Raw genomic sequence first — 23,416 nt, forward strand, 5'->3', positions numbered from 1 at the left:
AGTCACACTCAAAATTAAAGTGGAAAAACACACTACAGGCTGATCCAACTTTGATGTAATGTCCTTAACCACCTCCGGACCGCTGTACGCACAGACGCGTCCTGGAGGTGGTTGATTCATTCCGAGTGGACGCGCCGGCGCGTCCTCTCGCGATGGCCGAGATTTCCTGTGAACGCGCGCACACAGGCGCGCGCGCTCACAGGAACGGAAGGTAAGAAAGTGGATCTCCAGCCTGCCAGCGGCGATCGTTCGCTGGCAGGCTGGAGATGTGATTTTTTTAACCCCTAACAGGTATATTAGATGCTGTTATGATAACAGCGTCTAATATACCTGCTACCTGGTCCTCTGGTGGTCCCCTTTGTTTGGATCGACCACCAGAGGACACAGGTAGCTCAGTAATATGTTGCACCAAGCACCACACTACACTACACCCCCCCCCCGTCACTTATTAACCCCTTATTCACCCTTGATCACCCCTGATCACCCCATATAGACTCCCTGATCACCCCCCTGTCATTGATCACACCCCTGTAAAGCTCCATTCAGACGTCCGCATGATTTTTACGGATCCACTGATAGATGGATCGGATCCGCAAAACGCACACGGACGTCTGAATGGAGCCTTACAGGGGCATGATCAATGACTGTGGTGATCACCCCATATAGACTCCCTGATCACCCCCCTGTCATTGATCACCCCCCTGTAAAGCTCCATTCAGATGTCCGCATGATTTTTACGGATCCACTGATAGATGGATCAGATCCGCAAAACGCATACGGATGTCTGAATGAAACCTTACAGGGGAGTGATCAATGACTGTGGTGATCACCCCATATAGACTCCCTGATCACCCCCCTGTCATTGATTACCCCCCTGTCATTGATCAACCCCCTGTAAAGCTCCATTCAGACGTCCGCATGATTTTTACGGATCCACTGAGAGATGGATCGGATCCGCAAAACGCACACGGACGTCTGAATGGAGCCTTACAGGGGCAGAGCAAATGATTGATAGCATCGCTGTATAGCCATGTTTTATCATAAGAAATGCTGATTATTGAAAACAGTTGTATATCAGAAGCATAGGTATGAGGATGTGCGATTTAGAGATTCTCTCTACATATCCATATAAGTTAAATAATCATTTCTGTTCAGTAGAATTTGCTAAAAAGCGATTTTTAAAATATGCAAATTACCTTGCTGGTAGCAGCCGCATCCTCCGACCCTAATGACGCCCCCTCCGCATTGTGATTGACAGGGCCAGGGAACGGAACCGTTCTCTGCTGGCCCTGCCTGTTAGCATTCAAAATCTGGCGCCTGCGCTGCGGCCGTACGTACCTTCAATCTGCGCAGGCGCACTGAGAGGCGGCCGCTCTCTCCTCAATGCGCCTGCGCCGGGAGTAGATGTGACGTCATCGGCGCAGGCGCATTGAGGATGGAGCGGCCGAGCGAGTGGCCGTCTTTCAGTGCGCCTGCGCAGATTGAAGATAGGTACGGCCGCGGCGCAGGCGCCAGATTTTGAATGCTAACAGGCAGGGCTAGCAGAGAACGATTCCGTTCCCTGGCCCTGTCAATCACAATGCGGAGGGGGCGTCATTAGGGTCGGAGGATGCGGCTGCTACCAGCAAGTAGCCGCCCTACTTGCTGGTAGCAAGGTTATTTGCATATTTTAAAAATCGCTTTTTAGCAAATTCTACTGAACAGAAATGATTATTTAACTTATGTATGCATAAATCGCAGTGTAGGGATTATTAGTAAACAAAAAAAAAAAAACGGTTTAGTGAGCTGACAGAAGCCCTTTAAAACAAGTCAAAATGAGGCTCAGTAGTGTGTGTGGCCTCCACATGTCTGTATGATCTCCCACAACGCCTGTGCATGCTCCTGATGATGTGGCGGACGGTCTCCTGAGGGATCTCCTCCCAGACCTCGACTAAAGAATCTGCCAACTCCTGGACAGTCTGTGGTGCAACGTGACATTGGTGGATAGAGCGAGACATGATGTCCCAGATGTGCTCAAATGGATTCAGGTCTGGGGAACGGGTGGGCCAGTCCATAGCATCAATGCCTTCGTCTTGCAGGAACTGCTGACACACTCCAGCCACATGAGGTCTAGCATTGTCTTGCATTAGGAGGAACCCAGGGCCAACCGCACCAGCATATGGTCTCACAAGGGGTCTGGGGATCTCATCTCGGTACCTAATAGCAGTCAGGCTACCTCTGGAGAGCACATGGAGGGCTGTGTGGCCCTCCAAAGAAATGCCACCCCACACCATTACTGACCCAATGCCAAACCGGTCATGCTGGAGGATGTTGCAGGCAGCATAACATTCTCCACGGCGTCTCCAGACTCTGTCACGTCTGTCACATGTGCTCAGTGTGAACCTGCTTTCATCTGTGAAGAGCACAGGGCGCCAGTGGCGAATTTGCCAATCTTGGTGTTCTCTGGCAAATGCCAAACGTCCTGCACAGTGTTGGGCTGTAAGCACAACCCCCACCTGTGGACGTCGGGCCCTCATATCACCCTCATGGAGTCTGTTTCTGACTGTTTGAGCAGACACATGCACATTTGTGGCCTGCTGGAGGTCATTTTGCAGGGCTCTGGCAGTGCTCCTCCTGTTCCTCCTTGCACAAAGGCGGAGGTAGCGGTCCTGCTGCTGGGTTGTTGCCCTCCTACGGCCTCCTCCACGTCTCCTGATGTACTGGCCTGTCTCCTGGTAGCGCCTCCATGCTCTGGACACTACGCTGACAGACACAGCAAACCTTCTTGCCACAGCTCGCATTGATGTGCCATCCTGGATAAGCTGCACTACCTGAGCCACTTGTGTGGGTTGTAGACTCCGTCTCATGCTACCACTAGAGTGAAATCACCGCCAGCATTCAAAAGTGACCAAAACATCAGCCAGGAAGCATAGGAATTGCGAAGTGATCTGTGGTCACCATCTGCAGAACCACTCCTTTATTGGGGGTGTCTTGCTAATTGCCTATAATTTCCACCTGTTGTCTATCCCATTTGCACAACAGCATGTGAAATTGATTGTCACTCAGTGTTGCTTCCTAAGTGAACAGTTTGATTTCACAGAAGTGTGATTGACTTGGAGTAACATTGTGTTGTTTAAGTGTTCCCTTTATTTTTTTGAGCAGTGTATATACAGCGCTCCAAATTAAAGACTAGTACCAAATGCCGTACATGTACGGTGCTTGGTCATGAGGGGGTTAATATTTATATTAAGGGGGTTTACCAACTCCATGAAACCTTTTACAAATAGCTAACAATGGTACAAATGGAGTAAAGCTGTCCATGCACATGTGATACTTGTTGGCATATTTAAATAAAAATGATCCCATTTGATTCCTCCATACACATGAATGCGTGCTTCTGTTGTCAATGCATAGATGAGAATAGGCTGCTGCCAGGCACCTCTGGTGGCGGCTTATCTCCTTGAAAACAAATGAATCAGGCATTTTGAAATCCAACAACCCGATAACATTTGCTGGCCCTCATACTCATTAGATGGATCACCAATTTATGGATCACCAATATCTAATATATAAATCCAGCATAATTCTCCATACCCATCCTCAGCATCTTCCGTGTCAGTGCTTCTGTGGTCCCCTGCAGGTCTTTTGTTTTTACAGTTGTGTCGGCAAGTGGCTGCTGCAGCCAATTACAGGCTTTAGCAGTGATGCATTGACACCACTGAGGTCACTATTGTGGCCAGTGATGGCTGCAGCAGTTTCATGAGGTTAAACATCCTTTAATATGAAAAAATTATTAGTTTTACTGCTCTGAGTAATATGTTTGTGTTTTATAATAAAAGGCAAGGTAGAAATCTACTTTAATACTGTATACTGTAATACACAGTTGAGTCACATTTTTATGACCACTTCGTTATTTCGACATCGCAGTGCATAGCACATGAAGTAAGTCACATGTCGTGAGTGGGCTTGGTAGGTCAGGGGCGTTGCTAGGTTGAAACATTTGGGGCCTGGGCGGCCCCTGATGTTTTGTCCCAGGCCCCAAATGTCCTGCCTGCCAGCTAGATACAACTGTATTGCCGTCCTATTGATGGCAAATGGCAATACAATTGAATCCAATGCATTAAAAGAGCTGAAGGACCTGTGGTGACATCACAGGTCATGTGACCAGCAAAACAGGCAGTGGTTGAGAAGGACCTGTGATGATGTCACCATCATGTGTCCAGTGCAAGAGAGGACTGCAGTGAAGAGGAGAAGCAGCTGTGGTGATGTCTGCTACATGAGGGGAGGTAAGTGGAAGGGAGAGGCAGAGGAATGCTGGGTGTTGTGGTTATTTAACTGGGAGTGTATGTTAGGGCTGAAGGGAGGGATGTTATTTACATGGAACTGTGTGTTAGAGGTGGCTGGGGAGGGGGTCATGTTATTTACATGGGACTGTATGTTGATGGTGGCTGTAGGAGGGAGTGATGTTATTTACATGGGACTGTATGTTGGAGGGGGCTGGAGGAGGGAATGATGCTATTTACATGGGATTGTATGTTGAAGGCGGCTGTGGGAGGGTATTATGTTATTTACATGGGACTGTATGTTGGAGGCGGCTATGGGAGGGAGTGATGTTATTTACATGGGACTGATTGTTACAGGGATCTTAGAAAGGGAATGATGTTATTTACATGGGACTGGATATTGAGGGGGTGATGTTTACATGTGATTGCAGGTTGGATGCAGCTGTGGAGGGGGTGATATTATTTACTTGGGACTGTATGTTGAAGGCGGCTGGGGAGGAGGCGATGTTATTTAAATGGGACTGTATATTGGAGGGGGCTGGAAAGATGGTGTGATGTTATTTACATGGGACTCTATGGTGGAGAGAGGGAAATAGTGTTATTTAAATGGGACTATATATTGGAGGGGCTAAAGGGAGTGGAGGGATGTTATTTACATAGGACTGTATTTTGAATGGGGCAGGAGAGATGGTGTGATGGTTATTTACATAGGACTGTATGGTGGAGGGAGGAATATAACTACAGGGGGCATTATAAATACTGGCAGCACTTCAGGGTGAACATTATAACAGTAGGGGGCAGTATAAATACTGGGGGCACTGTAGGGGTATTATAAATCCAGGGGATATTATAAGCATTCTTATTACTACCTGTGGGTTCTATAGGAGTGACTTAGAGATCCGTCTTATTTCTACAAAGAGCACTATGGGGTCCTTATTACTACTGAGGGGTCTGTAGATAGCTTTATTACCACTGGGGGAACAATAGGGGGGCCTTATTTCTACTGGGGGCTCTGTGAGGGTATTATTAATACTGGAAGGCTCTTCTACTAAAGGGGGCACTCTTGTGGAACGTTATCACGGTTGGCGGAACTGTAGGGGGCAGTATTACTAATGGGGGAATTGTTGGGAAGCATTATTACTGTTAGGGGCACTGTAGGCGGTAGTATTACTAATGAGGGCATTCTAGAAGGGAATTACTGTTAGTGGGACTATGAGGAGCACTATTAATATGGGGGCATTCATTTTCTTCAGCATAATATTTGGGGGTATTGGGGAGGACAGTGAGCAGCAGGATAACACTGTGGGGACTCCAGGTTGGGGGATGATGATAGAAATAGGAGGAAGCTAAGATGTCTGTGTGTCACACTCTTCAGGGTCAAGGCTCGGCTGAAAGAAGTTGTACGGACCGAATGGAGAAGATGATGACAGAGAAGATCTACATCGGAGGAGACGTCACCTGGGAGGCCCTGGATGTGACAGGTATGTGCTGCTGTATAGCAAGTATAGCAAAATGTGGTGTGTGGGGGGAGGGAGGGGCAACTTAGAGAATTGGGCCATATTCATTGGGGCTTGGGCCCCGGATCTTTTGAGACCCTAGCAATGCCCCTGTGGTAGGTATATAAGGTATGTGATAGGCTGCACACATATCACTTGTTGCTGTCATGGGTAAAAGGGGCAATATGTCAGAGTTGCAAAATGGGGCAAGGGTGGCAGTATTTCTAAAAACTGCTCAGTTTGTGAACTGTTCTTGTGCTGCTGTGGTGAAAGTGTATTCTGAGTGCACAGATGGCACCATTGTGAATAAGCAACATGTAAAATGCAGAGCACCATGTGCCATTGAAGTGAGAAGTGAACGTCTGTTCACGAAGGAGCACAAGGGCGGACCGACATGCTACAGTGGAGAAACTCACCATCAAAATGAACAAGGGGCTACCAGGCATGTTTCTAAAACAGTTCAACAAATCCTGCTGCTCATGGGGCTCCGAAGCAGACGAATGGTCACTGCACCTCTGCTAACAAATGGCAGAAAAGTCTTCAATTTTCACGCAGTTTCAGAGTTGGACCTCTGTGGATTGGCAAACAGTTGCCTTCTTCAATGAGCCCCAGTCTTCTGCATCATTGATTGGATGGACGTTGGTGAGAAACCTCAGAGAACAAACACCCTGCAACCATTGCTGGAAGAACACAAGGTGGTGGTGCTAGCGTTATGGCCTGGGGAATGTTTTTGATGCATTCTCTGGGCCCACTCAACCATGTGGGTATGAAACCATCCTTGCACATCATGTGCACCCATACATGCTGATTGTCTTTCCTTGGGGCAGATGAGATCTTCCAGCAAGACAATGAGACATGTCACACAGCTATAAATGTCCGACATTGGTTGGAAGAGAATGACCAAGACTTTCAAGTACTACCTTGGCCCCCTAATTCTCCAGACTTGAACCCAATTGAGCATCTGTGGGGCCACCTTGATCATCATGCTCGCTCTACGGATCCTCCCCCACGTACCCTCCATCATGGCTCCAGAGACCTGTGACAACCTACCAGGACCTTATTGAGTTACTCACAGACTGTCTAGTTGTTGTCTGTGCTGCGCACAGCGGTTACTCTGGATATTAGCATGTGGTCATAATAATATGACTCCACTATGTATGATGTTATATTTAGCTTCTGTTATTCTTGCACATATCTAAGATCCTATAATGACAGGTGAGAGTTGCTTTGTGTCGCAGTCAGGAGCCCCATCAATACAATGCCTAGAATTTCTATATAGAATGCCCATCTTGATGAATCCTATCTGACCGTAATGGCAGCAGGATTGACAAAGTCTGAAATATATTTATTGAAGCATATGGTGAAAGTCCCTTTGAATATTAACATTTCAGCCAATAATTTGTTTTCCCAGACGTGCAAGACAGCTGGCACACTACCACCCTCCATCCTGCACATGTGAAATATTATCTCTGACATTTACAAGAAGATAAAAAATATGATGCATAAAGGCAGATGTTGTGATGTCCAAAAAGGCAGTATTTTCAGAGAGCGAATAACAAGTGCAAGTCTCCATATCATCATTTTTTAAAGGTTATTTATGGAGCAGTTTGTTACATCCTTTTAGAATGCTTCCTCATGAGCATACAAAGCCTGTCAGCAGCCAACTTAATTCTGTCAACGAAAGAGCCCACTGATTTATGGAAACAGTACTGTGTCAAAATCATAAAGTAGTTCAAGCGGAGGAATTAGCATCATTTAACTTCTGATTAATAACACATGCAATGCTTTAGGGCATATTCACATTCGGTAGGCTCATTGTAGACATTTCTGCGGCTGAAAAATCTTTTTCATACATCTGAATGGGGTTGTTTCCGTAGCATGTGCATGCATTTCTGCAAGCTCTATTCAGATATATGGGGCAAAGCTATCATGTGTGAACTTAAAAACAGGATCTGTCACCACAAAACACTGTTCAATTTGTAGGCAGTATGTTAAAGAGCAGGAGGAGCTGAGTAGATTGATATATAGTTTTATGGGAAAAGATTCAGAAACACTTGTCATTTATTAATTTAAACACATGCTCTTTCTGGACCACCCCCATTCCTGACAGCTATCTCTGTATACACACTTACACAGAGAATACTATCAATCACTGATAACACCTCCGTGTACAGCTATCAGTGACTGACAGATATCTATGTGTACACAATTAAGCAGAGAATGATATCAATCACTGATAACACCTCCCCTGTGTACAGCTATCAGAGACTGACAGCTATGTATACACACTTACACAGAGAATTCTATTAATCACTGATAACACCTCCCCGTGTACAACTGTCAGTGACTGACAGCTATTTCTGTATACACATTTACACAGAGAATGTTATCAATCACTGATACACCTCCCCGTGTAGAGCTATCAGTGACTGATAGCTATCTATATATATACACACTTACATCGAGAATGCTACCAATCACTGATAGCACCTCCCCCGTGTACAACTATCAGTGACTGACAGCTATCTATGTATACACACTTACACAGAGAATGCTATCAATTACTGATAACACCTCTCTGTGTACAACTGTCAGTGACTGACAGCTATCTTTGTATACACATTTACACAGAGAATGCTATCAATCACTGATAACACCTCCCCCGTGTACAACTATCAGTGACTGAAAGATATCTCTGTATACACATTTACACAGAGAATGCTATCAATCACTGATATGCCTCCCCCATGTACTGATATCAGTGACTGACAGCTATCTATGTATGGTATATACACTTAGGGCTCGTTCACACGAATGTGTGCTGCCCGTTGCCGTATTGCGGACTGCATTTGCGTATCCGCAATACACGGGCACTGTTCCGTGGCCATTAAGCATCGTGGATGCGGACCCATTCATTTCAATGGGTCCGCAAATCTGGAGATGCGGAACAGAAGAATGGAACGCACTATGGAAGCACTACAGAAGCACTACGGAGTGCTTTCTGGGGTTCCGTTCTGTGCTTCTGCACAGCAAAAAGATAGAACTTGCTCTGTCTTTTTGCAGAACGGAAGGATCATGGACCCATTCAAGTGAATGGGTTTGCGATCCCCATGTGCCTGGCCCACGGACGGTACCCGTGAATTGCAGACTGCAATTTGCGGTCCACAGCATGGGCACGGGCTTCACACGTTCGTGTGAACGAGTCCTTACACAGAGAATGCTATCAATCACTTATACACCTCCCCGTGTACAGCTATCAGTAACTGACAGCTATCTATAAATGTTGATTGAGCACCAAAGTGCTCGGGTGCTCAAGTAGAACCTGAGCACAATGGAAGTCAATGGGAGAACCCCAGCATTAAACCAGGCACCCCCTGCTCTGAACAGGGGAGGGTGTCTAGTTCACAGGAAAAGGTCAGAAATTGATGGAAACACCACTGAAATGGTTCGGGAACAGCATGGGGAGGATGTCTGGATGCATCTTGGACTCCCAGGTTGCTGCTGGGAACGATGTTGTCCGAGTAGTACGCCACTTTTACAGACTGACAATAATACGCAAAAAAACAAAGATTAAAATCAAATTTAGAGGAAAAATTGTTAGGAAACATTCTTTCCTGTATATTTACTTGTATATAAAGTGCAAGTGCTGCCAAAAATTACAAGGAAAAGGCACTCCGATACAACCTATATATCACATAAAGGAGGGCCTCATTGACATTGTGGTACAATTGTTCAGATAGTGGGACTCCTACACTCATAAAGCCTATGCACTAAGTGAAAGGGCTGCCAAAAATTACAAGGAACTGGCACTACAATACACCCTTTGTTACACATAAAGGAGGGCATCATACACACCCTTGAAAAATTATGATTGATGGCCTGCTGGTGACCCTCTATAACATTAGGGGTGATGGTCTGCTACTGAGCTGACCCTCTAAAACATTACGAGTGAGGGCAGCCTAATAAGCATGTTGATATGATGGAGCAGGAGGATGAGAAAAGGAAGATTGAACCATATACCCTTTTTTTGTGGTGGAAGGGGGTCATGGGAATACAGTGTATTCAATACACCATAAAAGCCACATTTAAAGTGCCTTTATATTCAGTTGCTTTCCTCTGGTGGAGTAGAGAAGTCAGGGGCAATCCAGCATTTTCAGTTGTCAGGCGGATGCGCTTATCAGTTATGCCCCCAGCAGCAATACCTCTCTGACAAAACGCTGGCGGCACGGCAGGCCAGCACCTCCAAGGCGTAGAGCGACAGATCGTGCCACGTGTGCAGCTTGGAGACCCAATAGGTGTAAGGCACAGAGGGATCACTGAAGACGCTGACACGGTCTGCTACGTACTCCTTCACCATCTTCCAAAGCTTTTCCCTCCTTTTGATACTAGACCACGCATCAGGGTGAGGGTGCTGGCAGGGTGTCATAAAACTGTCCCAGGCCTTGGAGAGTGTTGCCCTGCCTCTGTTGGAATTGCTGTGTGTTTCCCTCGTCTCCCCTCCTCGGTTGCCCAAGGAACTACGTACTCTGCATAGTCAGTTGGAAATTTTTGGAGAAATTTTTACACAAGGACCTTCTGGTATTGCACCATTTTTGCTAATCCTCTCCACCACAGGAATGAGAGATGAGAAGTTCTATTTGTAGCGGGGTTTGAGAAGGGTGAACAACCAGTAATCGGTGTTGGCCAAAATGCGTATAACGCGAGGGTCACTGGAAATGCAGCATAACATAAAGTCAGCCATGTGTGCCAGAGTCCCAACAGACAAGACTTCGCTGTCATCAGGAGGATGACTCTCAATCTCCTCATCCTCTTCCTCCTCTTTGGCCCATCCACGCTGGACAGATGGAATAAACCTGCTATGGGTACTTCCCTCTGTAGAGGAGGCAACCGTCTCCTGCTCCTCCTCCTCCTGATCGAATTCGTGCTGAGAAGACAAACTGAGGGTGGTTTGGCTATCACCCTGTGTACTGTCTTACCCCATTTCCACCTGTTCCACTTGCAAAGCGTCCGCCTTCATTGTGAGCAGCGAGCATTGCAGTAGACTCAGAGGTGGGATGGTTACGCTGATAATAGCGGCATCGCCGCTCACCTTCTGTGTCGATTCCTCAAAGTTGTGTAAAACCTCACAGAGGTCAGACATATATGCCCACTCATTGCTTGTGAAGAGCGGAAGCTGACTGGAAAGGCAACGACCATGTTGCAGCTGGTATTCCACTACTGCCCTCTGCTGCTCACAAAGCCTGGCCAACATGTGGAACGTAGAGTTCCAGGGCGTGCTCACGTCGCACAACAGTCGGTGAGCTGGCAATTGCAAGCGCTGCTGCGGCGTTGCCAGACAGCTGTAGATGCCTTTCGGAAATTGGCGCACACGCGGCTCACCTTCACCAGTAGCTCAGGCAAATTGGGGTAGGTTTTGAGAAACCGCTGAACCACTAAGTTGAACACGTGGGCTAGGCATGGTATGTGTGTGAGCTTGCCGAGCTCCAAAGCCTCCACCAAGTTACGGCCATTATCAGACACAACCATGCCTGGTTGTAGGTGGAGTGGCGAGAGCCACAGCTCAGTCTGGTACCTTATGCCCTGCCACAGCTCTGCGGCGGTGTGCTGTTTGTCACCTGAGCAAATTAGTTTCAGCACGGCCTGTTGCCGATTCCCCACTGCAGTGCTACACTGCTTCCAGCTACTGACTGATGGCTGAATTGTGCTGCAAGATGAGAATTCAGAGGTGGAAGTGGAAGAGGAGGTGGATGAGGAGAAGGGGAGGGGGAAGTTGCAGCCACTAATGTAGGTGGTGACGGAAATCCTGATGGAAGTAGGGTCCGCAATCCTTGGCTACGGAAAGCCTCTGTGTCCACAAGCCTAAATTACAACATTTCCTGGGCCAACAATTTGGAAAGGTGCATATTTAGTGCTATGGCCTGTGGGTGGGTATTTGCGCTTTCTTATAAAGGCCTGGGGTACGCTGCGCTGGGACACAGAAGTGAATGTGCTAGATGATGGTGCTTGCAAAGGTCCAGGCGCAGGGTGGGAGGCATCCGGGCCTGCGTCTTGGACATGGGATTGGCCAGCACGTAACACAGGGGAAGAGGAGGCAGTGGTGTGACCCGCAGACACTGATTGTAGACCCAGGCGTTCGGCCCACCTATTAGGGTGCTTTGATGCCATGTAGCGGATCATGCTGGTGGTGGTGAGGTTGCTAGTGTTCATGAACCTGCTCTTTTTGATACAGCACAGGTTGCAAATGACAATTCTTTTATTGTCCGCACTTTCCTCAAAAAAGCGCCAGACTGAGGAACACCTACCCCTTGGCAAGGGAGATTGCCGCAAGGGGGTGCTCCGGAGAACAGTTGTGGGCCTGTTTGGTGTAGCCTGCCTTCTACCCTTTGCCACCCCACTGCCTCTTCCAGTCTGTTGCGGTGCTGCGGATCCCTCCCCCTCTGTACTGCTGTACTTGCTCGGCTTGCCACCTTCCCAGGTTGGGTCAGTGATTTCATCGTCCACCACATCCTCTTTCACTTCCTCACTCTGGTCATCCTCCTGACTTGTTGACCTAACAAGAACCTCACTTATTGACAACTGTGTCTCATCCTCATGAACCTTTTGAGACACTAATTGCGGTTGACTTATTGGCAACTGTGTCTCATCATCATCATCCACCTTGTGAAACACTAATTGCTGTTCCCCACCGTCATCTTTTTCTGACTGTGGATGCTCAAGAGTTTGGTAATCAGTGCACAAGATCTCCTCACATCCCTCTTCAAGCGGGCTTGGCGAGAGGGCCAAATCAAGGAATGGTGATGAAAAGAGCTCCTCAGAATATCCGAGTGTGGGATCACTTGTTTGCCAAGACTCTTCATGGTGGGAGGAAGGAGGATCAGGGTGAGGATTCTGTTGACCAGACTCTTTGGCTACTGAGACTGGACTTTGTTGAAGACAGGGTGGTGCTTAACCGACTGGAAGCATTATCTGCTGCAATCCAACCGACCACCTGGTCGCACTGGTGTGACTTCGAGAGTGGTGTCCTGCGCCACCCTGCAAACTGGGACATGAAGCTAGGTATCGTGGATGAGTATGTTTCTTGTGCTCTGGCAGCAGGCACAGTTTCACCGTGCCCAGGGCCACGGCCTCTGCGTGCACCATCAGCAGCACGGCTACTTCCCTGTCCCTTACTGCTCGCCTTGAGCATATTAAATGGTATATATGCTTAAGTATGTCACACGTACACTAGTGTAGGTTTTGTAAGTGTATGCGCAAATAAATTAAACTGAATGTCACAGATATTTAGGATGGGCAAACGTTATACAGGAGATGTAGCGCAGGTAATGTCGCGGTCACCGGTGGCAAAAAAATGTAACTGAATGTCACTGATATTTAGCATGTGCAAACGTTATACATGAGATGTAGCGCAGGTAATGTTGCTGTCGCTAGCGGCGAAAAAATTAAACTGAATATCACAGATATTTAGGGTGCTCAAAACGTTATACAGGAGATGTAGCGCACGTAATGTCGCTGTCACCAGTGGCGAAAAAATTCAACTGAATCTCACTGATATTTAGGATGAGCAAACGTTCGTTATACAGAAGATGTAGCGCAGGTATAGTCTCTGTCACCAGCGGCGAAAATATTACACTGAATGGCACTGATATTTAGGATGCGCAAACGTTATACAGGAGATGTAGCGCAGGTAATGTCGCTGTCGCCAGTGGCGAAAAAATTAAACTGAATTTCACTGATATTTAGGATGCACAAACGTTATACAGGAGATGTAGCGCAGGTATAGTCGCTGTCACCGGCGGAGAAAATATTACACTGGAAGTCACTGATATTTAGAATGCGCAAACGTTATACAGGAGATGTAGCACAGGTAATGTCGCTGTCAGCAGCGGCGAAAAAATTCAACGGAATGTCACTGATATTTAGGATGCACAAACGTTATACAGGAGATGTAGCGCAGGTAATGTCGCTGTCACCAGCGGCGAAAAAATTACACTGAATGTCACAGATATTTAGGATGCGCAAATGTAACACAACAGATGTAGCAGAGGTTATGTCACTGTCAACAGCGGCCAAACAATTGCACGCAATTTAGCGCAGGTTGCGCTAATAATATATATTACAGCCAGATAAAAACAATAGTCCTTAAAAGGACTTTTGGGTCTCTAACACCTTTCAACAATAAACCCTGCCTAAAAAAATAAACCAATACCTGTCCCTACACTATCTGTCCCTTCTATTGCAGCTATGCCTGACTGAGACTGAGCCGAACCACGTGTCATCGGGTACCCGATGACGCGTTCCGGCCAGCCAATCACTGTAATGCCAGTAACCAACATGGCTACGACATTACAGTGAGTGCCAGTACTTCCCCGCACGTTTATTGGCGGCATAGCAGGGAGCTATTGGCGTGCGGGGAGGAGACTCGAGTCAAAATGGTGTTCGGACGAGCATGTTCACCCAGCACTACTATCTATATATACACACTTACAGCGAGAATGCTACCAATCAGTGATAACACTTCCCCATGTACAGTTATCAGTGACTGACAGCTATCTATGTATACACACTTACACAGAAAATGCTATCAATCACTGATAACACCTCCTCCTCTGTGTACAACTATCAGTGACTGATAGCTGTCTCTGTATACACACTTACACAGAAAATGCTATCAATCACTGATAACACCTCCTCTGTGTACAACTATCAGTGACTGACAGCTATATCTGTGTACACACTAATGCTATCAATCCCCGATAACTGCTCCCCCATGTGTACAACGGAAGTCAGAAATAGCTGCATTTTAAATGTATAAATTATAGGTTTTACTGAAGCTTTTCCCACAAAACTACACTGCTCAAAAAAATAAAGGGAACACAAAAATAACACATCCTAGATCTGAATTAATTAAATATTCTTCTGAAATACTTTGTTCTTTACATAGTTGAATGTGCTGACAACAAAATCACACAAAAATTAAAAAATGGAAATCACATTTTTCAACCCATGGAGGTCTGGATTTGGAGTCACACTCAAAATTAAAGTGGAAAAACACAGTACAGGCTGATCCAACTTTGATGTAATGTCCTTAAAACAAGTCAAAATGAGGCTCACTAGTGTGTGTGGCCTCCACGTGCCTGTATGACCTCCCTACAATGCCTGTGCATGCTCCTGATGAGGTGGCGGACGGTCTCCTGAGGGATCTCCTCCCAGACCTCGACTAAAGCATCTGCCAACTCCTGGACAGTCTGTGGTGCAACGTGACGTTGGTGGATAGAGCGAGACATGATGTCCCAGATGTGCTCAATTGGATTCAGGTCTGGGGAACGGGCGGGCCAGTCCATAGCATCAATGCCTTCGTCTTGCAGGAACTGCTGACACACTCCAACCACATGAGGTCTAGCATTGTCTTGCATTAGGAGGAACCCAGGGCCAACCGCACCAGCATATGGTCTCACAAGGGGTCTGAGGATCTCATCTCGGTACCTAATGGCAGTCAGGCTACCTCTGGCGAGCACATGGAGGGCTGTGCGGCCCTCCAAAGAAATGCCACCCCACACCATTACTGACCCAATGCCAAACCGGTCATGCTGGAGGATGTTGCAGGCAGCAGAACGTTCTCCACGGCGTCTCAAGACTCTGTCACGTCTGTCACATGTGCTCAGTGTGAACCTGCTTTCATCTGTGAAGAGCACAGGGCGCCAGTGGCGAATTTGCCAATCTTGGTGTTCTCTGGCAAATGCCAAACGTCCTGCACGGTGTTGGGCTGTAAGCACAACCCCCACCTGTGGACGTCGGGCCCTCATATCACCCTCATGGAGTCTGTTTCTGACCGTTTGAGCAGACACATGCACATTTGTGGCCTGCTGGAGGTCATTTTGCAGGGCTCTGGCAGTGCTCCTCCTGTTCCTCCTTGCACAAAGGCGGAGGTAGCGGTCCTGCTGCTGGGTTGTTGCCCTCCTACGGCCTCCTCCACGTCTCCTGATGTACTGGCCTGTCTCCTGGTAGCGCCTCCATGCTCTGGACACTACGCTGACAGACACAGCAAACCTTCTTGCCACAGCTCGCATTGATGTGCCATCCTGGATAAGCTGTACTACCTGAGCCACTTGTGTGGGTTGTAGACTCTGTCTCATGCTACCAATAGAGTGAAAGCACCGCCAGCATTCAAAAGTGACCAAAACATCAGCCAGTAAGCATAGGAACTGAGAAGTTGTCTGTTGTCACCACCTGCAGAACCACTCCTTTATTGGGGGTGTCTTGCTAATTGCCTATAATGTGGACAGTTTGATTTCACAGAAGTGTGATTGACTTGGAGTTACATTGTGTTGTTTAAGTGTTCCCTTTATTTTTTTGAGCAGTGTATATCAATCTGCTCAGCCTCGGTGCTTTCAGATTGCGCTGGTGACAGGTTCCCTTTAAGCTTGATGTAGTGTTCGAAACCAAAGTCAGGAACAGATCATAAATAGAGGAAACATATAAAGGAAAGACTGAGTGCTCTTTGTTTAAATTGACTTCTGGTTTTAGCTCCAAAGATGGCATCAACAATATAAATGTGGAAACCCCATCTTATATCTATAACTTGATATCTAATTTTGACGTTGCTTTGCATATTATATTAGGACTGCAGACCGCATTATCAGCAATCACCTAATGTGATTGTATTACTGCCATTGCCCCCTGTCCTGCAGCCCACATCTGCTAGATATAGGGGTTGTTCACAGCAACCTGTGTTCTGTGAAGGTGGCTACTTTCATACTACCGTTTTTTGCGGATCCGTCATGGATCTGCAAAAACGCTTCTGTTACAATTATACAACCGCATGCATCCGTCATGAACGGATCCGGTTGTATTATGTCTTCTATTGCCATGACGGATCCGTCTTGAACACCATTTCAAGTCAATGGAGGACGGATCCGTTTTCTATTGTGCCAGATTGTGTCAGAGAAAACGGATCCGTCCCCATTGACTTACATTGTGTGCCAGTTTGGCTCCGCTTAGTCAGGCGAACAGCAAAACTCTGCAGCGTTTTGGTGTCTGCCTCAAGAGCGGAATGGTGACTGAACGGAGGCAAACTGATGCATTCTGAGCGGACCCTTTTCCATTCAGAATGCATTAGGGCAAAACTGATCAGTTTTGGACCGCTTGTGAGAGCCCTGAACGGATCTCACAAACCAAAAGACAAAACACGAGTGTGAAAGTAGCCTAAGGCTGTTATGATGCCCATTCTCAAAATACAAACTGAGGAAAACTGGACCTGTATTCTAATGATTGCGCCTGATGGTATATGGCAGAGATGCCCAACCTGCGGCCCTCCAACTGTTGCAAAACTACAACTCCCAGCATGCCCAGACAGTCTACAGCTATCATCCTACAGCAGGGTATGATGGGAGTTGTAGTTTTGCAACAGCTGGAGGGCCGCAGGTTGAGCATCCCTGGTATATGGACACCCCCCCTGAGCTGCAGCAAAAAGGACACTCCCCCTGAGCTGCAGCAGAAAGGACACTCCCCCTGAGCTGCAGCAGAAAGGACACCCCCCCTGAGCTGCAGCAGAAAGGACACTCCCCTGAGCTGCAGCAGAAAGGACACTCCCCCTGAGCTGCAGCAGAAAGGACACCCCCCCAAGCTGCAGCAGAAAGGACCCCCCCCCCCCCCTGAGCTGCCAGCTTGATATAAATCTAGCAGAGCAATGAATGTGGAGCTATCTGAACCCATGTGAGGTACAGGGCTGGTTCTAGCTTTGTTAGGGCTCATTATGCGGATCCGTTTTTTTTGCAGACAGTTCAACATGTCCGCAAAAAAACTGATTGCATTCCGCTTTTTTGCTGATCCATAGACTTCAATAGGGCCATGTCCTGATTTTCACGGACAAGTATAGGACATGTTTCATTTTTTTGCTGAACCGTGCAATGGAAGAAAAGGGCCCCATAGGAGTGAATGGGACAGCATCTAATCCGCAAAAAAATGGATCCGCATTTTTGCGGACAGCATACGGCCGTCTGAATGAGCCCTTAGGAAGAGATTGTCATATACCTAAGGGTTCAGATAACCCCTTTAACTTTTTCTTGAATAGTGGTGGATTGATGTGTGTGTCCTATAATATATACAGCCGTTGCCAAATGGAACTCAGGGGGCCTCTGTCCTCAAAGTGGGTTATGGTCCCTGTGATGGCAGTTATTATTATTATTATGTAGGTGGTCATTGCAATCAATCCTTTTTTTGACAATAATGCTGTTCTATTAGATCATTGCTGACTATGCAATAATAAAGTATGTATAGAGCTTCCACAGTGAAGTCTCAGCCCTACCTTCATCCTTGGAAGAAATACTAAAAATATTTGTGCATTTACAGTAAATCCCAGTTTCAGAACCAGTGACACAAGCTGTATCTACTTGTACAGACCTTTCGACTCCACAGGTGAATGCGGTAATAAAAGGTACTAACTTAAACACTTACCTTTGAATGGCATGTTTGACCGTGTTTTCAGGAAGAGACCATGCCCAGGCGGTATTCCATCCATTTTGATATTGTACCCCAAAACAATGCAACCACTTTTTGGACATTTCAGACACATTCCTTTCTCGAAGGTTTTGATGTCTTTACATTCATAACCAGCAATGGGCTTATCTTCATTTAGTATTGAGTCCATGAAAAGGTGAACAGACCTCTCGTGAGAACATTTCACAGACTGTGTAAACCCTTAAGATAAAAATGCAATATTAATATTAAGGATGTCCTCTCTTCTATCAGGAGCGTCAGTTAGTTGTACGGTATAAACAGCTATTTTCAGAATGGCTACCTTGAAATTCCTAGGCCCCAGAGAAAAATAACAGGGTTTCCATGTGCAATTTGTAATACTGATGGCAGAGAAGCTGTTGGGCCACCTAAGGGTCCATATGCGGCTGCTATCTCTGCACCCCTTATAACTACACCTCTGGCTATTTTTTATAATACTACAAGAAAATTTTGACTAACACAATCATGGTCACAGGTGCATATCCATCAAGCCAGCATATAGAGAACTAATAAAAGCATGGCTGCACAACATTTCATATGCAAACAATAAAACTGAGAAATTGGGGTCATTCAAAACTAATGTGGTCTTATACCTACTAGAAATGAAAAAATAGAAGCTGTTTGCGCACATTTTTGATCAAACGTGCGTCGGGCCCGTCTACCAGGCGTCAAGGTGGTTCCTAACACTAGTATACTGCCTCTCTTGGACTTACCTAAGCCTACAATATTCAGGGCGATGTAGGAACCAGCTACATTTGTACCCTTGGCACCTGGTAGATGGGCCAGACACACGTTTGATAAAAATGTGCGCAAAGAGCTTGTATTTTTTCATTTCTAGTAGGTATAATACCACATTAATTTTGAATGACCCCCATTTCTTAGTTCTATTGTTTGCATGTGAAATATTTTTTATGATAGTTATCTGTTGGACATTTACCAGTATTCTTTTTTATTGTCCCTTGACCCCAAGTCCCTTTCCCACCACCAGTCCTTAGAATTCTTATTTACTACATATTTTACCCCCAATCTCTCTCACACTCCATGCTCTCTACACGTATACCGCTCTCAATATGTTACCATCTGGCCACCCTATGACATATCTGTAGTTGTCCAGTTTCTGCAGTATACTAGGCTTTTAGAACCATCTCTTTCCTATCTTATGCGTATTGTATGCACATATATTTTTACACTGCAATTCTTTACTCTATTGAATCAACAGCTTTGCGTTATAGGGAAGCAATTGTAACACAGATGGTGCGGAGCCTCTTTGTCACTGAATGAATCTGAATTAGGGCTACTCCTAAGGGCATTATCGAATTGCCCCCCGGTCTTCACCCTTTCACAGGGATCTGGTCTACGATGCAGGGTAATCACTAGGGTGCTACATATTGAAGTAGTCACAGTTCAGTGACAGTTGACCAAGGTGGGTCAAAAGACACCATTGTGTGGCACCAAAGTGGACAGGCAAAATCATAGTCAGTGGATAAGCTGAGGTCTGGGCAGCCAAAGTTCCTTCAATCTAATTAGGCCAAAGGTAGAGGCAGGCAGCATAGGGTCAAGGGGTGAGTCAGGCAGAGGTCAGGCATGAGAGCAGAGGCTCAAATCCAGTAAACAAGCAGAAGTCAGGTACAGTACATCAGAAAGAAAAATAGTGCATCTTGGCAGGAACTAGCAAGCTACACTACCTATTGCTGAAGCACCGTCCGACAGGGAAGGGTGCCAAATACCCTGGGAAATCTGGCAGACAAGGACATGCTCACTGTCCCTTTAAGGAAATGCATACCCTATGGACAAATAGAATCACTGCAGGCAAGGAGAAGACCACAATTCAGTGTGGAGTCGATGGAGCAGCGCTACTCTGGAAGCCGTACTCACTAGGTTGGAGCTGAGAGATGCCGACGGGCATCGACCACTGGTGTTACAGTGGTGAGTGCTTACAGTGAGAATCTGTCACAGGGTAAGTCTACTCTTGTGTGCAAACAACTGTAGCGTCTCCAATGCACTAGGGAAGCGGTCATCTTACTTTGCATGTATTGTTCATACAGTACTGATCAAAAGTTTAAGACCACTTGAAAAATGGCAAAAAATCATATTTAGCATGGCTGGATCTTAACAAAGTTCCAAGTAGAGCTTCAATATGCAGCAAGAAGAAATGGGAGTGAGACAAAAACAAATTTGAGCATTCAATTTAATGAAAACAACGAATAAACTGAAACAGGCTGTTTTTCAGCTGATCAAAAGTTTAGGACCACACCTCCAAAAAAATCTAAACCCCCCCAAAACAGAAATCCAACTTCCAAACATGAACTCAGTAATGAGTAGCTCCGCCGTTATTGTTTATCACTTAAAAAATTCATTTCAGCATGCTTGATGCAAGCGTTTCCATGAGGTGAGTGGGAACATTTCTCCAAGTGGTGAAGACGGCCGCACGAAGGCCATCTACTGTCTGGAACTGTTGTCCATTTTTGTAAACTTCCCTTGCCATCCATCCCCAAAGGTTCTCAATTGGATTTAGATCAGGGGAACACGCAGGATGGGCCAAAAGAGTGCTGTTATTCTCCTGGAAGAAGTCCCTTGTCCTGCGGGCATTGTGTACTGTAGCGTTGTCCTGTTGAAAAACCCAGTCGTTAACACACAGACGAGGGCCCTCAGTCATGAGGAATGCTCTCTGCAACATTTGGACATTGCCAGCGGCCGTTTGACGCCCCTGCACTTCCTGAAGCTCCATTGTTCCACTGAAGGAAAAAGCACCCCAGACCATTATGGCGCCCCCTCCACTGTGGCGCGTAGAAAACATCTCAGGTGGGATCTGATTGTCATGCCAGTAACGTTGGAAACCATCAGGACCATCAAGGTTAAATTTTTTCTCATCAGAGAATAAAACTTTCTTCCACCTTTGAATGTCCCATGTTTGGTGCTCTCTTGCCAAGTCCAAACGAGCAGTTCTGTGGCGTTCAAGGAGACGAGGTCTTTGAAGAAGTTTTTTGTTTTTGAAGCCCTTCAGTCTCAGATGCCATCTGATGGTTATGGGGCTGCAGTCAGCACCAGTAAGGGCCTTAATTTGGGTCGAGGATCGTCCAGTGTCTTGACGGACAGCCAATTGGATCCTCCGGCTCAGTGCTGCTGAAATTTTTTTGGGTCTTCCACTTGACTTTTTTGTTCCATAACCCTCAGGATCATTTAAGAAATTCCAAATGACTGTCTTAGGCCTCTTTCACACTTGCGTTCTTTTCTTCCGGCATAGAGTTCCGTCGTCGGGGTTCTATGCCGGAAGAATCCTGATCAGTTTTATCCTAATGCATTCTGAATGGAGAGAAATCCGTTCAGGATGCATCAGGATGTCTTCAGTTCCGGACCGGAACGTTTTTTGGCCGGAGAAAATACCGCAGCATGCTGCGCTTTTTGCTCCGGCCAAAAATCCTGAACACTTGCCGCAAGGCCGGATCCGGAATTAATGCCCATTGAAAGGCATTAATCCGGATCCGGCCTTAAGCTAAACGTCGTTTCGGCGCATTGCCGGATCCGACGTTTAGCTTTTTCTGAATGGTTACCATGGCTGCCAGAACGCTAAAGTCCTGGCAGCCATGGTAAAGTGTAGTGGGGAGCGGGGGAGCAGTATACTTACCGTCCGTGCGGCTCCCCGGGCGCTCCAGACTGACGTCAGGGCGCCCCACGCGCATGGATGACGTGATCGCATGGACACGTCATCCATGCGCATGGGGCACTCTGACATCATTCTGGAGCGTCCCGGGAGCCGCACGGACTGTAAGTATACTGCTCCCCCGCTCCCCACTACTATTATGGCAACCAGGACTTTAATAGCGTCCTGGGTGCGATAGTAACACTGAACGCATTTTGAAGACGGATCCGTCTTCAAATGCTTTCAGTTCACTTGCGTTTTTCCGGATCCGGCGTGTAATTCCGGCAAATGGAGTACACGCCGGATCCGGACAACGCAAGTGTGAAAGGGCCCTTACTGCGTCCCACCTCAGCAGCGATGGCGCGCTGTGAGAGACCCTGCTTATGCAGTTCAACAACCCGACCACGTTCAAAAAGGGAGAGTTTTTTTGCCTTTGCCATTACAACGTGTGACTACCTGACAGAAAATGACAATGAATCCACATCTTTGCACAGATTTGGCCTTTTAAAGGCATGTGGTCCTAAAATTTGGATCAGCTGAAAAACAGCCTGTTTCAGTTTAATCGTTATTTTCAATTAATTGAATGCTCAAAAAATGTTTTGTCTCACTCTCATTTCTTCTTGTTGCATGTTGAAGCTCTACTTGGAACCTTATTAAAATCCAACAATGTAAAATATGATTTTTTGCCATTTTTCAAGTGGTCTTAAACTTTTGATCAGGACTGTATCTTTCTCTTCAAATGGTCACATCACCTTATGTGACTCTGTCAGGACTATAAAACATTCAATATGGGAAATAAAAATGTATTGTAAAAGTTGCCTGCCACACATATTCAGTTTTAGCTTTAATATGTACAACATGAGTAATCTCATGGCTTCTTACCAAAGATTCCATGCTCTGCTATATGGCTGTACAAGTCTCGAAAGTTGCAGCCAGGCTGAATGTCACCTCCATTGGGGTAAAAATCGTAGTGACCAACTTGCTCATTAATGCCAACACTTAATCCAATATGTTGTTTTGTGTTTGTATGAATGGCATCCACAAAGCTGGCATCATCTGGTGACAGGCGATCTACTGAAGACATTCCTTCAAATAAAGGACCAGCAGGGTCAAGACCTATAAAAAAAAACAACAACAACATGCTTTAAATGCTGTCAGAGGACAAAGCAGCTTGGCGTTCTCAATGTTCTCTGGTGATCTACAGTGCAGACCAAAAGTTTGGACACACCTTCTCATTCAAAGAGTTTTCTTTCAAAACTATGAATTAACACATGTGGAATTATATACATAACAAACAAGTGTGAAACAACTGAAAATATGTCATATTCTAGGTTCTTCAAAGTAGCCACCTTTTGCTTTGATTACTGCTTTGCACACTCTTGGCATTCTCTTGATGAGCTTCAAGAGGTAGTCACCTGAAATGGTCTTCCAACAGTCTTGAAGGAGTTCCCAGAGATGCTTGGCACTTGTTGGCCCTTTTGCCTTCACCCTGCGGTCCAGCTAAC

The 23,416-nt window shown here is 46.3% G+C and overlaps 1 protein-coding gene across 2 annotated transcripts in view; it reads right to left on the reverse strand.

Moving 5' to 3' along the window:
• The window catches only part of LIPC (lipase C, hepatic type), a 284,375-nt gene that overhangs the window by 19,877 nt on the left and 241,082 nt on the right, over positions 1 to 23,416 (reverse strand). For both annotated transcript variants that reach the window (XM_040413885.1, XM_040413884.1), the window contains exons 7-8: positions 22,794 to 23,027; positions 18,212 to 18,454 (exon numbers count right to left, since the gene is read on the reverse strand). In XM_040413885.1, coding sequence (XP_040269819.1) covers positions 18,212 to 18,454; positions 22,794 to 23,027 — 477 coding nt within the window. The remainder of the gene's footprint in view (positions 1 to 18,211; positions 18,455 to 22,793; positions 23,028 to 23,416) is intronic.

Source organism: Bufo bufo, chromosome 1 (assembly GCF_905171765.1).
Source record: "Bufo bufo chromosome 1, aBufBuf1.1, whole genome shotgun sequence".
NCBI classification, from domain to species: domain Eukaryota; kingdom Metazoa; phylum Chordata; class Amphibia; order Anura; family Bufonidae; genus Bufo; species Bufo bufo.